The sequence below is a fragment of the Macaca thibetana genome, chromosome 4 (genome assembly GCF_024542745.1).
Source record: "Macaca thibetana thibetana isolate TM-01 chromosome 4, ASM2454274v1, whole genome shotgun sequence".
Classification (NCBI taxonomy): domain Eukaryota; kingdom Metazoa; phylum Chordata; class Mammalia; order Primates; family Cercopithecidae; genus Macaca; species Macaca thibetana.
Window position 1 is genome coordinate 139364329 of NC_065581.1, and position 14901 is coordinate 139379229.

General features: G+C 41.1%; 1 protein-coding gene across 1 annotated transcript in view; it reads right to left on the reverse strand.

Moving 5' to 3' along the window:
- The window catches only part of TRMT11 (tRNA methyltransferase 11 homolog), a 56370-nt gene extending 46990 nt beyond the window's left edge, over positions 1–9380 (reverse strand). Inside the window, exons 1-2 of the mRNA XM_050788707.1 lie at positions 9179–9380; positions 644–709 (exon numbers count right to left, since the gene is read on the reverse strand). Of these exons, the coding sequence (XP_050644664.1) occupies positions 644–709; positions 9179–9250 (138 nt within the window). The 5' untranslated portion in view covers positions 9251–9380. The remainder of the gene's footprint in view (positions 1–643; positions 710–9178) is intronic.
- Between the last annotated feature and the right edge of the window lie 5521 nt (positions 9381–14901).

Consider the following 14901-nt stretch of genomic DNA (forward strand, 5'->3'; position numbering starts at 1 on the left):
AAATGGTTAGATTAATTATGTAACTATGTTAGAGATAAAGGCCAGGTAACAACTTATGCCTATATTGACATTATCAGGTGAGAAACACAGGCTGCAGAACTAGAATTACAATGAGGAAAAAAAAGTACACGAACAAAAGAAGACTGGAAGGCAGCATCCCCAAATTATGAGTCATGTCAAGGAGGAACTGCAAATTATTTTTTTCTATTTTCCAAACTTCTGTCATACACTGATAAACTACAGTATTATGCAAAATACAAAGCTCATATATTCACAATCTCATACAATGCACAATTTCAAATTTTAAAATGATTCTCAATATGAGCCCCATATTCTGCTAAATTCTAAATTCAAATTCTAAACACAACTCACCAACGGGTCACAGCCCTTTTTTAAGTGAAAGGACAGATACAAATTATGACGCAACTGTTGATTAAAAATTTAAAACAAATAAAATACTAGAAATAAACCTAAATTTCTTAACAAAACCACAGTGTTTCCCAAAATATCCTCTTTATTCCACTGCCTCTCGAAACAGATACAAGTAACCACACAAATATAAATTTAAGATATGCACTTCTCTTCAAACCTAAGGCTCTATTTCTAAGTATACTCCATATGGTCTAATGAAAATTTAACTTACCTTTCCATAAGTTTCTTGACTGCTGGCGAACTGACCTCCAAAAAGCGAAAGCAAAGACTTTATTTCCTGTATTGAAAATATGATATAGAAAAGACATTTTAACAAAAGGAACTAAAACTGTACTAAGGGAGACAGGTATTATATGACTAAAAAATAAAAAAGAGTAGGCTGATGATCTAACTGAGGCATTTAAGCTTCAACATCAGACAATTACAATTTAGGGTTCAGAAAAAATCTAATAGTAAAAACCACAGGTAAGTAATTTCTGAGAAATTTTAGACAACAGAAGAGTTACCAAACACTTAATCAGAAAATTCCCTGATTTTGAAAAGGAAGAAAACAGATTACACAAACTGCAGATTAGTAAAACTGACAATTGGTGAATAAAGTCAACATGAAAATCAGACAGATGATTTGAAGACGTTTGAAAAGGAAAAAATAATCAGCCAGGGCATACCACTAGGTATTCATTAAGCACAAGTAACTAAGTTAATCTCATCTTCTTTCTGCATAAAGTTACAGAACTAGAAAGAGAACCAACATAATAGATACTTTAAAAGCATCAATCATGCAAAGTTGAAATCCGTCCAGATAGTGTTTATATTCTTTGAAGCAATCACTTTGTACTGATAAACCCAAATAATTATACAAATTTTATAATTTGTATGACTAACAAGTTACCTCCTTAAATCACATAAAACAGGTAGAATCACACTCCTCTATAGGTCTTACGGAGGATGGAACCTAATGAGAGGAAAGTGTCCCACTGCTGTCTGCCTACTATCCCCCTTCCTCCCAACCAGAAGGAAGAGCCTTTAACACCAAGCCCACCGTAAGGTACAGCCATCAAAAGGGAAAATATACCCAGATCAGGAAGGTCCCCCCGCCCCCAAGATCAAAAAGAAGTTCAAGCTACTAGCGCCATTTCTATTTTTTCTTTGTCTATGCAACAAATCATTTTTTTTTTAAATTCAGTGTTAGAAGGGTCTGAATTTAGTTCAATCAGATGGATCAACCAAGAACTATCACAGACTACTGATAAATCAGTGAAGGCAGCCCAAAGGTTATTTTGCAACAAAGATAACACAAATCTGAATAGGAGACATGAGACTTAGAAGTCAAATAGACCATAATCTGATTTTCAGCTCTTCCAAATACTAGCGATGTGGCTTTAAACAAGAATCTTAAATCCTCCAACTTTTAGTTCCCTCATATGTAAAACAGGAATCATAGCTACCTCATCACGTTAGGTGAACTACAAAGAGAGAAGCACAGAACATAGGCAGTTATTAAGGGAATCAAAATGATGAAGATCCTGACAACTGTCCTAGAAGTCCAGTGGCTCAAGAAGTCAACCAAGACTGATAGAGTTATAGCACTTAAAAGAAAAAAATAAAGTTATAGATTAAGTTACTTGATCTTGCATGATTGTTGTTTGTTCTGTATTAAAGCATATTGTAAAGTCAGCTTTACATTTAAAACATCCAACTACAACCAAGTTAAAACACCAAAGTTTGCTGCTCCTGGAATATACTGTTAAAAAGCTGCAACAGGCTAAAACACAAAGATTCTAAGAGTTAGGTGGGGAAAAAAAAATGAGAGACTAAAGCTTTATGGCACAGCATTATCTTTACTACCCAAAACTTAAGCAGCCACCTAAAACTGAGAATAAATATGATAACCCAAGTTTCAAATTGAAAAGCAAAACATGTTTACACTACTTCATCAACCTACTTGGAAAAAGCAAAACACAAAATGTTAATTAATCTTATGGCAAATTCAACTTTCCAGTTGAGACTCTTTCTACATTAGGAATAAAAAAGAATTTATATTGAATATTGGATATAAAAATGTAGCATGATCTGGGGCATGTGTGATGCATTAATTCCATGAGCTTTTCTGTTATTTCAGCTACTTGCTTTTTCATCCATTTAAAAGGTTGCTTCAGGACAAGCAATAAAGTGCAGGAGTTTGAACTTCAGTAAACATTACTTAGTACAATAAGAACTACATTAAGTAGCTGCCAACTATAATTGGCCCTGATTAATTCTATCAGAGGCAAAACTGGACCTGATCTCTCATTTTAATTCATAAAGGCAGCCATTCATTATAGCGTCCTTGCTTATCAGTTCTAATGCAGTAGATGGGCCCAAAAGTATAGACTGTCCTTTGGATTGCCTTTCCCAGAAGAGATTCTATATCACTGATTTTAATATTTCAAGCAGCCAGGTGTGGTGGCTCCACCTGCAATCCCAGCACTTTGGGAGGCTGAGGCAAAGAGATAACATGAGTCCAACCCTGGCAACACAGTGAGAACTCCCCCACACCCACCCCACCCTGCCCCCTCGCACCAACCCTCAGCCTCTGATCAACACCCGGTCTCTACAAAATTAAAAATAAAAAAATTAGCCGGGCATAGTGGTATACCTGTAGTCCCAGCTACTCAGGAAGCTAAGGTGGGAGGATGGCTTGAACTTGGGTCTTTGAGGCTGCAGTGAGCCACGGTCATACCACTGCACTCTAGCCTGGACAACAGAGAGAGAACTGTCTCCAAAAAAAAAAAAAATTTTTTTTTTTTTATTTGAGACGGAGTCTTGCACTGTCACCCAGGCTGGAGTGCAATGATGTGATCTCGGCTCACTGCAACCTCCACCTCCCAGGTTCACGCGATTCTCCTGCCTCAGCCTCCCAAGTTGCTGGGATTACAGGCACACACCACCACACCCAGCTACTTTTTTGTATTTTTAGTAGAGATAAGGTTTTACTATGTTGGCCAGACTGGTCTCGAACTCCTGACCTTGTGATCCGCCCACCTCAGCCTCCCAAATTGCTGGAATTACAGGTGATAGCCACTGCGCCTGACCCGCCCCCGCAAAAAAATTTTTTAAGCAACTAATATGTGCAAGTCCCTGAGCTATGTAAAAATACACACACATTTATCTTAGGGAAATTAAAGTCTAGTAGAACTAACGAAACCACCTCACAACTGAAATGTAAAGTGTAAAAAACAGTACATGTTCTTAAACAGGTAAAAGCAAAAAAAGCATTAGAGTACAACAGAGTAAAAGATTATTTCAGTTTGAGAAGGAAAATTTCATGGAAACTGCCTTAATCCGTGATAAAAATCTAACCCAATGACAGAGGAATTCAACTTCCAGGGATGGCAAAAGAGGTATTTCAGATTAAGCCTCCTGTTGAAAATAACTAGAAAAGTTGGCCATCTAATTGAAGGCATAGAAAGATAACAAAAATTACCAAACCAACATCCAGGAGAGGACAAAAATTCCAAGGTGGAGCCGCTTTTTCCCTGAGATATTTACAAATCCAAGAACAGCTGCAAGAATGAACAGCCCTTCTGAGTGCCCATAGAAAGGGAAAAAAAGAGAAAGGGTCACCCAGGGGGAGAAAAGGATACTTGATGAACCACCTAATTTACACTAAGATATCAAAAAGCTACACTCTGTGAGTACATGGGAATCAGAACATGAACAGGGCTTAATGCTTGAAAATGAGTTAAACCCATCCTAGATTCCTCATGCTCCTTCGTGTTCCTATCTTCTTCAAGAGGATGTACATCATCCCAGCCCTCAAATTATGTTTTCAAATAAATTTTCAAATACAACATCTGGCATATATTTAAAAAACAGCCCAGCACACTACATTAAAGAGAACCAAAAGAAACAATAGAAACAGACCCACAGGATCCCTTTTATCATATACTTTAACATAACTATGCTTTCTATATTGAAGGGGATTCAAGAAAAAAATAAGAATTTTGGCAGAGGAGGAAAAACTACAAAAAGGAAACTGTGGATCTGAAAAAGAATCATGTAAAACATATAAAGCTAAAAGAAATAAATATGTGATTTATTTAGATGAATACTATGTAAAAATCAATAAAGAATGGGAAAGACCCAAACCAGACTAAAGGAAACACAGAGAGCAAAGGTGAAAGCAGGAATTTAGGGAATAATGAGTCAGTTTTGGCAGCACTAAGGACTAGGTGGGAAGTGACAGCACAAAGGAAAGAACCATGCAGTGGTGGACCTTGAATGCCTGACTAAAGATTTTCATCTTAAGAAGAATGAAGCTGTAAAACAGAACAGAATTTTTGGAAGAATAAACTGGCACAAGGGTAATACGCTGACTAAGAATTTACAATGGAAAGAACAAGTAAAAAATCACCAAGCACTAAGGTTGTTATGCTGGAGACCACAGTCTAACCACTCCATTGGCACTGCATTGCCTTACTTTACACACACTCTTGAGCCTCTCTAGTTCTAGTCCAGTATTCTCTAAGTGGTATCTTTTCTCTGGTACTTTAGAATTATCTTTCTAAAACACAAATGATCTTGTCACTTCCTGGCTTAAAATGAAAAATGGTCAGTGGCTACCCATTAAATCTAAAAATCTAAACCCCTGGCTGGGCGCGGTGGCTCATGCCTGTAATCCCAGCACTTTGGAGGCTGAGGCGGGCGGATCACAAAGTCAAGAGATCGAGACTATCCTGGCCAACATGGGGAAACCCTGTCTCTACTAAAAATACAAAAATTAGCTGGGCGTGGTGGCGCACACCAGTAGTCCCAGCTACTTGGGAGGCTGAGGCAGGAGAATCACTTGAATCGGGAGTCGGAGCTTTCAGTGAGCAGAGATCGCGCCAAAGCACTCCAGCCTGGCAACAGAGCGAGACTCCGTCTCAAAAAAAAAAAAAAAAAAAAAAAAAATCCAAACTCCTTAGAATGGTGTCAAAACATTTGCAAATCTAGATCTTACCACCTCTCTGGTCTCAATGCCCACAACTTCAACCTCCCTCCCCAAGTCTTCCAAATTATCATAACCAATCACACCTCTGTGCCTTTTTTTTTTTTTTTTTTTTTTTTTGAGGCGGAGTCTCGCTCTGTCGCCCAGGCTGGAGTGCAGTGGCCGGATCTCGCTCACTGCAAGCTCCGCCTCCCGGATTTACGCCGTTCTCCTGCCTCAGCCTCCTGAGTAGCTGGGACTACAGGCGCCCGCCACCTCGCCCGGCTAGTTTTTTGTATTTTTTAGTAGAGACGGGGTTTCACTGTGTTAGCCAGGATGGGCTCGATCTCCTGACCTCGTGATCCGCCCGTCTCGGCCTCCCAAAGTGCTGGGATTACAGGCTTGAGCCACCGCGCCCGGCCACCTCTGTGCCTTTAAGCCTGTTTCTGTTTCTCACAGAAGGGGACTTTCCAATCCTCTTCACCAACAGAACATGTCCTCTGTCAATTAAGACTTAATTAAAAATTTATTTCCTCCACGAAACTCAAAACATTAATACTGAATCAATGCCACAATCTTCCTTCGTGACTCCTAAGGCCAATGAGTTAAACACAACTGAAGAAAATCACAGAATCTTAGCATGATTACAGATATACGACTTTCACCTTCAGCTGGTTTTCAGCATTGCTCTAATACCCATGCTCTTTTCCACTCAATCATTTTACTTTTCCTTGTCAACTCTCCCCTTTGCTCTCAATGACTATTTCAAGTTTTACTATTTGTCTCAATTTCCACATTCAACTACTGGCCCATCATCTCTCAAGAAATAACTTCCACTCATTCATTACCTACAAAACAGGCCCTCAGGCAACTACTCCACACCCACCTAACTTTCCTTGTCCAATCTCCCCTCCTACTGAAAAGAGAACCCCTCCCTCCTACTGAAAAGAGAACCCCTCCCACCATGCCCTTTTATCCCTTCTCTTCCCATCAGCCTACAAATACACTTAAGCTCAATCTCATTCTCTCCATGGGGAGAATCCTCCTTTCACCCTAGGTCCTCCTCAAACTGTTAACCAATTTCTTACTTTCCCTCATGCTCCAGCTAAGGGCACTAAGTCTATCCTATCTCCCCTTCCTCACTTTCCAGTGACTACTAAACCAAGCCACCTGGCTTCTCCTACTAAAACTCAACATATCGGCTTTAGGAAAATTCACCAATTAATTATCTTCTAATTGGGACTATGAATGAACACTTTTTCACTCTTTTCTCACTAAAAAACAACTGCGTTCGACATTATCCATTTGTCCCTGCTTCCTAAAATTTTACCCTTCTGATTTCTGCAGTCTCACACCTTCTGGCACTTGCCCATCTTCCTCATGGCCTCCTCCAACTTTCCCTTAATATCAATGCTTCCAAGTGTGGGGAAAAGAAAGATCAGCCTGTTACTGTGTCTATATAGAAAGAAGTAGACATAAGAGACTCCATTTTGTTCTGTATTTGAGATGCTGTTAATCTGTGACCCTACCCCCAACCTTGTCCTTGCAACAGACATGTGCTGTGGTGACTCAAGGTTTAAAGGATTTTGGGCTGTGCAGGGTGTGCTTTGTTAAACAAGTGCCTGAAGGCAGCTTGCTGGTTAAAAGTCATCACCATTCTCTTAATCTCAAGTACCCGGGGACACGCACACTGCCAAAGGTCACAGGGACCTCTGCCTAGGAAAGCTAGGTATTGTCCAAGGTTTCTCCCCATGTGATAGTCTGAAATATGGCCTCGTGGGAAGGGAAAGACCTAATTGTCCCCCAGCCTGACACCCATGAAGAGTCTGTGCTGAGGAGGACCAGTACAAGAGGAAAGAAGGCCTCTTGGCGGTTGTTGGCAGTTGAGATAGAGAAAAGCATCTGTCTCTGGCCCGTCCCTGGGCAATGGAACATCTCGATATAAAACCCGATTGTATGTTCTGTTTACTGAGAAAGGAGAAAACCGCCTTAGGGCGAAAGGCGGGACTTGCTAGCGCGCTGCTGCTCTTTCTGCACTAAAAAGGTTTATGGAGATGTTTACATATGCATATCAAGGCACAGCACTTTTCCTCAAACTTATTCATGTCACAGAGAACTTTATTCATGTCTTACTGCTGACTTTCTTCCTATAACGATCCTATTATCCTGGCACTTCCTTTTCTTTAAGATGGTAAAGATAATTTTCAATAAATACTAAGGGAACTCAGAGACCAGTGCCGGCATGGGTCCTCTGTATGCTGAGCGCTGGTCCCCTGGGCCCACTTCCTCTTTCTCTATACTTTGTCTCTGTGTCTCATTTCTTTTCTCAAGTCTCTCGTTCCACCTAATGAGAAACGCCCACAGGTGTGGAGGGGTAGGCCACCCCTTCACCAAGCATCTATACTTGGCCCACTATTCTTTTGACCTTACCCTTTGAGTAATTTCATCCCCTCTCCTAGTCTTCATATGAAGAAGACTCTCAAATATTTATCACTAGTCCAGATCACTCTGCCATACTCTATGCATATTCATATATCCACTGCCTCTTGGTCACCTCAGGTTGATGTTACACGAGCACATCAAACTCAGTGTAAACAAAATTTAAATCTTACATCTGCCTATGTTCTCTATATTACATGGAGACACTCCTACCTATATACACCCCAGAAGTCATACCTGACTGGTGCCCCTTTCCCACATATTCAATCAATTCAGACCTAATTACTGTATGGCCAAAATATTTTCCCAGTCTATCCCATCCTCTTACCCCTTGCTGTAGGTCAGACCTTCTTAATCTATTAACAAGACTATTCCTAACTAGTCTCTGGCTCAAGTCTTACTCTTTTCAAATCCATCCTCCATAGTGTTGTCAAACTGATTTAATTTTGTGGTCACTTTTTTACTTAAGGCTCTTCAATAAATCCCCCTTCCAAGCTCCAGGGTTTTCAAGGCTTTCATTTTCTTGCCCCTTTCTACTTCCCCTGCCCTCTTCTTACCACTCTCGGTCACATAACTAGTGATCCAGTAATAATGAACAGCTTGTAATTCTAATTTCCTGATTTCCCCCCTTGGTCCTCTAACTCCTATTCATCCTTTATTTCAAGTGTCATCTCCTCTGGAAGCCCTCTTAAAGGCCAACATTCCCAACCCCTCAAGTAGATTAGACTTCCCTTCCACGTGCTCTCATATTTCCATGTGCATCTATCACTGCACTTACCAATGCTATTTTGTCATTCAACGCTTATGTGTCTGCTCTGCCTTTAAACAGTAAGCTCCTAGAGGGCAGAGGTTGTTTACATCATCGTTATATGCCCAGTGTAGCATCTTCGACTACATGCATTCTGAAACGTTTCTTGAATAAATAAAATACTCTTCTCAAGTGCTCCATCATCTAATCCCTACCACCATCCCCTCCACTGAGCTTGATCCGCAGATTCCGATACTTAAAACACTAGCCTGAGCATTTGCTAGATGTCTCTATCCTCCGCTAGACGAAGAGCTCCGGGAGTGAGAGGACAGGTCATATTCACCTGCCTAACTCCGGTACTTGGTACACGGGCAAACGAATGAATGAAAACGTTTAAGCAGGCCGAGGGGTTTGGTCTCGGACTTCTCTCGCACACACCCTCCGCCAAGCTCACCCCGCCCGAGGACTGGGGACGCGTCACCCGCGCTGACCAGCACAGACCCCCGAATCCCAGCCTCCTGGGGCTATGCAAATCACCTCCACCCACACACCCACTCCACTCCAGCGTCCTCTTCCGTCGGAAGTTGCGGAGGGCTCTACGGACTCACCGGCAAGCGGAACTCTAGGTGCTCCTGCGCCATGAGCAGCAGATACCTGTTAAGGGTACACGACGGCGCCATTGCAGCTGCCGACCGTGCGCCTGCGCGTCCCGCGCTAGGTCCCACCTCTTTCTCCCTCCCAAAACAGAGACAGAGCCTGAAGGGCCGGAAGCGGAAGCTCGGCGAGGCAGGCGCTATCCCGTTGTTTCTCGCGCTCCGAGTCCGAAACCCCGGCCGCTGTGGGAGGGGCTTCCTCATCTGCGAGTGCCTAGTGCTTGGGGGTCTCCCAGCGCTAGTAGGTGGGGGGCGGGGCTGCGTGGGTTTCTGGAGCGGCGTATGATAGTAAGACAGTATATTTCCCAGTGATTTTTCCGCTTGGAGTGTACTTCCAGCTTTCTCTACAGCCCTTCAAAACCCGTTCTTCAAAACTGGACTGAAATTTCACCATTTCCTTGTAGACTTGTCTAACCATCACAGTCTTCGGGAACTGATTTAGCTGGACCAGTCGTTTAACACTTAGTATACTTTTCGTATTTATGTAACAACTTTTCGAGAGCACATGCCTTATAAGCCAACTAGGATAAACTCTTGAGGTCTGAGATAATCTCTTATGGTTCACTCTATTCTTTTTTTTTTTTTTTTTTTTTTTTTTGAGACGGAGTCTCGCTCTGTAGCCCAGGCTGGAGTGCAGTGGCCGGATCTCAGCTCACTGCAAGCTCCGCCTCCCGGGTTCACGCCATTCTCCGGCCTCAGCCTCCCGAGTAGCTGGGACTACAGGCGCTGCCACCTCGCCCGGCTTTTTTTTTTTTTTTTTTTGTATTTCTTAGTAGAGATGGGGTTTCACCGTGTTAGCCAGGATGGTCTCGATCTCCTGACCTCGTGATCCGCCCATCTCGGCCTCCCAAAGTGCTGGGATTACAGGCTTGAGCCACCGCGCCCGGCCGGTTCACTCTATTCTTAACAAAAACCAAAATAATATCTTCCTCAAAGTAGGCAATAATTATTAGGTTGTGTTATTTGTTAGACTCAGGACTAAATCCACGGACAGCCGTAAATTAAAATTTGGACAAAGTTCACACTGGCACAGGTTTCATAGCAGATAGTTTATAAAATATATTTTAATTGCATATTCCATGTATATATGTGACTTTTTTTTTAAGACAGTCTTGCTCTGTCACCCAAGTGAGTGCAGTGGTGAAATCATAGCTCACTGTAACCTTGAACTCCTGGGCTCAGGGGATACTCCCACCCTAGTCTACCAAAGTGCTAGAATTACAGGCTCAAGACTTCACTCCAGGCTGTTTCTGCTTTTGAGAGTACTGAGCCCTTTGCCCCATTGAGAGCTATTTCTTTTGCATTCCTCTGCGGTATTGCACAACGTACAAAAGAGTATGTATCTGGCATATCCCCAGCAGCATGTGCCAGAAAAGTAGTTGATGCGTAGTGATAGTGATTAAGAACATAGGCTGTGGTGTCAATATTAGATTCAGACCTCACTTCCACCACTTACCATCAATGTGCTCTTAACCTCTCCGAGCCCGAGTTTTCTTTTAAAAATGGAAAAACACACTGCCTCCTGCAAAGGATTGTTACAAGGATTAAGTGAAATAATGTTCATAAAGTGTCGAATATAACATCTGGCATATTGAATGGGGTCAATAAGTGGCACTTGACATTTTTTCTTAAGAAAATCACATGAGAATTTTTGTTAGCAAGAGATGTTTTTGTTAGAAATATGTCTCAAATTCACTTGTGCTAAGTGACTCTCAGAAGCATAGATGTCTCTTGACCCCAAAACTTCATAAAACGGGATAAAAGTACTTTGAGGCAAGAAAAAAAAAGTCGTTTACTATTTGAGAAGAGAGACCAAGGTTGGGACAGAAAACCAGTGAGATGTTGGGAGAATGATGTGCAGTGCTTGATATGCCCCATCCCCAGAACTTGTCAAATCTTCAGCAAAATTAATATGGAATTTTGATGGAGCAACTTTATAGAGAATATCAAAGAATTGCTGATTTTCATGCCTGGATTAATATAATGCTATATAGAGACAACAAATGAGACTACGAGGCCTAGAGAACCCAAATGGAATCAAGTGTCACTGATTTTTAACCCAGCTCCTTTGTGCTACGGTTCAGGACTAAATCTATACTAAATCTCCACTTCAAAAATCAGCAGGAGAGTATTTACATCATGAATCTAAATTGTTGGATACCTGGTTGTAGAAGTAGAGGTTAACCTTGCACAGGCCACTAGAGTTAGTGTGGAACTACTGTGACATCAATTAAACTGCCTTTGAGGAACTCACAGCCATACCTGTTCAAAGTTTTTAAGCTTGCAGGCGTGGTCAAGAAGCAGCAGGAGAGTAAGGTTTTGTTTTTGTTTTTTTTTTTTACTATAAGGAGCAAGGAGGTTCATAGTCTGACTTCTTGGAACTGACCCAAAGTTCCATCCATGTTCCATCTTCTAGGGCAGACCTCTTAGAACCTGGCTCCTTCTGTGAGACAGCTATTGTGCAAACATTAAAGACTATGGTATAGGCTGCCTGTCCCTAAAAAAAATCAGAGGACATTCCTGGGAAGTAAGGATCAGAAATTGGAAAGGGGAATTTTGAGTTTTGGTTTTAATATGCCACTTAAGCATTGAGGCTAGTAGACACACTCAGAGAAATGAATAGAAAGTTAACAGGTCCCAGCAGCAGAGGTCATATGTAATATCAAAACTGCCCATGCATCTATCTCAGGCTGCATATCTAACACTTGAAAAGGGTCTAGGTATCACAAAGAACCATAGGGATTTGCACACCAATAAGAGGGAGAAAAGTTCTCTTCATATGTATTAAGACTATGAGTTTTGCAGTCAGTAAAGAGAGGCTTCTGAATGGTTTGGAGAATAAGATTTTATTGGAATAAGTTACATAAGAATTGCACAAATTTTACCGTAGCGGAGCATTACTGAGGTTTGAATTTCTTGATGTCCCAGAGGGGTCTCCCCTCTTGTCAATCTTAATGAAGATAATTTAGGAAAAGGGAGAAATAATACTGCCTACTCTAAGGAAACAAGCCTGTATGAGTTGAAATTCTGAGGCACCAATTCAGACTTAAGTAGCTGGAGTTGATTTAAGTATGACTCAGCTACTTGAGGTCAAATTTCCAACAAGATCCCCAGAAGCAGAGAAATGTAGATCCCATCCTCTTTTCTAAAGACTCCCCGAAACAAACTTGAAGCCCTAGTTACAAACTGTGCCCTCTAATTTGCTACCTGGAAAGCAGGTTCTATGCATAGAAAAAATGTGAAGGGAAACAGGCTGGAGACTCAATTTGAATGGGATGCCATTTATTACTTCCCTTGGCAGAACATGTGAACCAGAGGTAACAAAGGTTACAGCACATTTACCTCATTTGAGCCATATCTTTTATCTCCCTTCCTTCTTTAAATCAGAAGCAATCATGATTTCTAAACAAAGACTTCTGGCAAGTCATTTAAAGTAGGTATGCCTGTGACCTTCTACATGCTTGTTAAATCACACAGATTCTTGTTTAAGCACAATTCCCAGTAATCCCTATCTCTTGCTCCTATTTGCTTCTCAATTGTAGGAAAATTATTGTAGTTAGTATAGATAGTCTCAGGTCCCAAAAACGAGATTTTCTTGAGAGTCTACCATAACAAGGCCCAAAGGGGAATTATGCTTAATCCTATAGGGCACAGATTCTCAAACTTAACTGAACATTGTAATTACCTGCGGAATTTTTAAAAAATACCGAGGCCCGGAATCTATCCCCCCAGATTCAAATTTTATTTGGCTGGGGTGTGGCCTTGACATAAAGATTTTTAAAAGCTCCCCAGTTGTTGATTTTATGTGCAGCCAAATTTAAGCACTACTTATGGCAGGAGTTGTCAAAGTGTCGTCCTAGGACAGACAGCATCAATATCATCTGGAAGTCATTTAGAAATACAGAATCCTCCCCCACTCCCAAACCTGCTGAATCAGAAATTCTGGGAGTAGGTCTAGGAGTGTGTTACAAAGAAGCCCAGCACGTGGTTCTGAAGCACATGAAAGTTTAAGAGTAACTGCCTGAGGAAAAAGAGGATGGATTGATGGGCTATGAATCCCAGGAGGCTCAGGTACCACAGGTAAATAGCATTTTTTATTGTCTTCTGACTTGCCTTTGAGGAGTGAATTTATGTGATAAAGTTGCAAAGTGTTTCAAATATTTATCTCAGAGGAATATGTAACAAGAAGAAAATCTTTTACTAGCTGGATTGATAACTAATTTTTTCTTTTTTTTTTTCTTTTTTTTTTTTGAGATGGAGTCTCGCTTCATCGCCAGGCTGGAGTGCAGTGGCATAATCTCGGCTCGCTGCAACCTCTGCCTCCTGGGCTCAAGTGATTCTCCTGCCTCCTGAGTAGCTGGAACTACAGGTGGCCACCACCATGCCCGGCTAATTTTTTGTATTTTTAGTAGAGACAGGGTTTCACCATATTGGCCAGGATGGTCTTGATCTCTTGACCTCATGATCCACCTACCTCAGCGTCCCAAAGTGCTGAGATTACAGGCGTGAGCCACCATGCCCGGCCAATAACTAATCTTGAGAGAATCTCTTTAGCTGAGAAAATATCTAGAATAATCCTACTTAAGTTAGGTGATTTCCTATGGGTTAGGTATGTTGGGTAGAACTAGGGCTTCAGAGAAAGTTAAAACATGTCTAATGAGAAAGTAAAAGAAATGTGTTCCAAAAGCAAGGAGTGAAGTAAAGGAAGACAATAAGGAAGATGGCTGGAGCTATATAGCCCTGTTAAAAGTTTGACTATTAAATTCTTGAACTACCTAGTGTGGTTGAATTCTCTGGAAACTCAAGACATTTCACAACTGAGTTATATATTGATCATGGATACTGACCTGAAGGACATAATGCCAGGAAGGTCCAGCTAACATCTAGGTTATACCCTTGATTTTTGGATTGAAAGTTGCCTGAAATTAGGGTCTTCAATCAGATTTTGGTTTATTATGGAAACATTTTAAGGAACTCAAGAGATTAAAACAGATTTACTTACCAGGAATATGAGTCAGTCACTAGACTAAGGCAATGGGAATGCAAAGACAAATCTAAAAAAAAAAATCCCCCAGCCACAAAACAGCTCAAAATCCAGTAGCAAGAAATATCCTACTACATCTTGGCTAGATTGTATAAGGTCTATTCTAGGAAGATAAACAAAATACCATGAAATGAAGCTGAAGAAACAGTATTGCCGAGATTAGGGATGAGAAGTTTCAGTGAAGACTTCATGGATTAGGAAACATTTGAACTTGGACTTTAATGGGTACAGATTTTCAAAGGTGTGCCCAGTTTAGTTGTAGTAGTAAAAATGACTAGCACTTTGGTATAAGTGTAGGAAACAAAGCTGAAAAGGCTCATACATTATCTTCAGGGTAAATGGTGAGATTTTCATAAGAAAATTGCATGATCAATTTAGTAATTTAGTCAGTAATTTAGGAAGAACTCTGATGAGGCTGTGTTAGAAAGGGAGCATCTGGAGGCATGAAATCCAGTCAAGAGTTTCTAGCAACATTCAAGGAAAGAGAAAATGAGTATCAGCAAAAGCAGAGACACCGGGCACTGAAAAGAAAACTGGTTTCTGTTTCAGGGCCTTTCAAGGGGACAACCCCGTGCCAAAACTTTTTGTGTGTATCTGAGGGCACTGTTTAGGATCTGTGGGTCTCACAGAACAC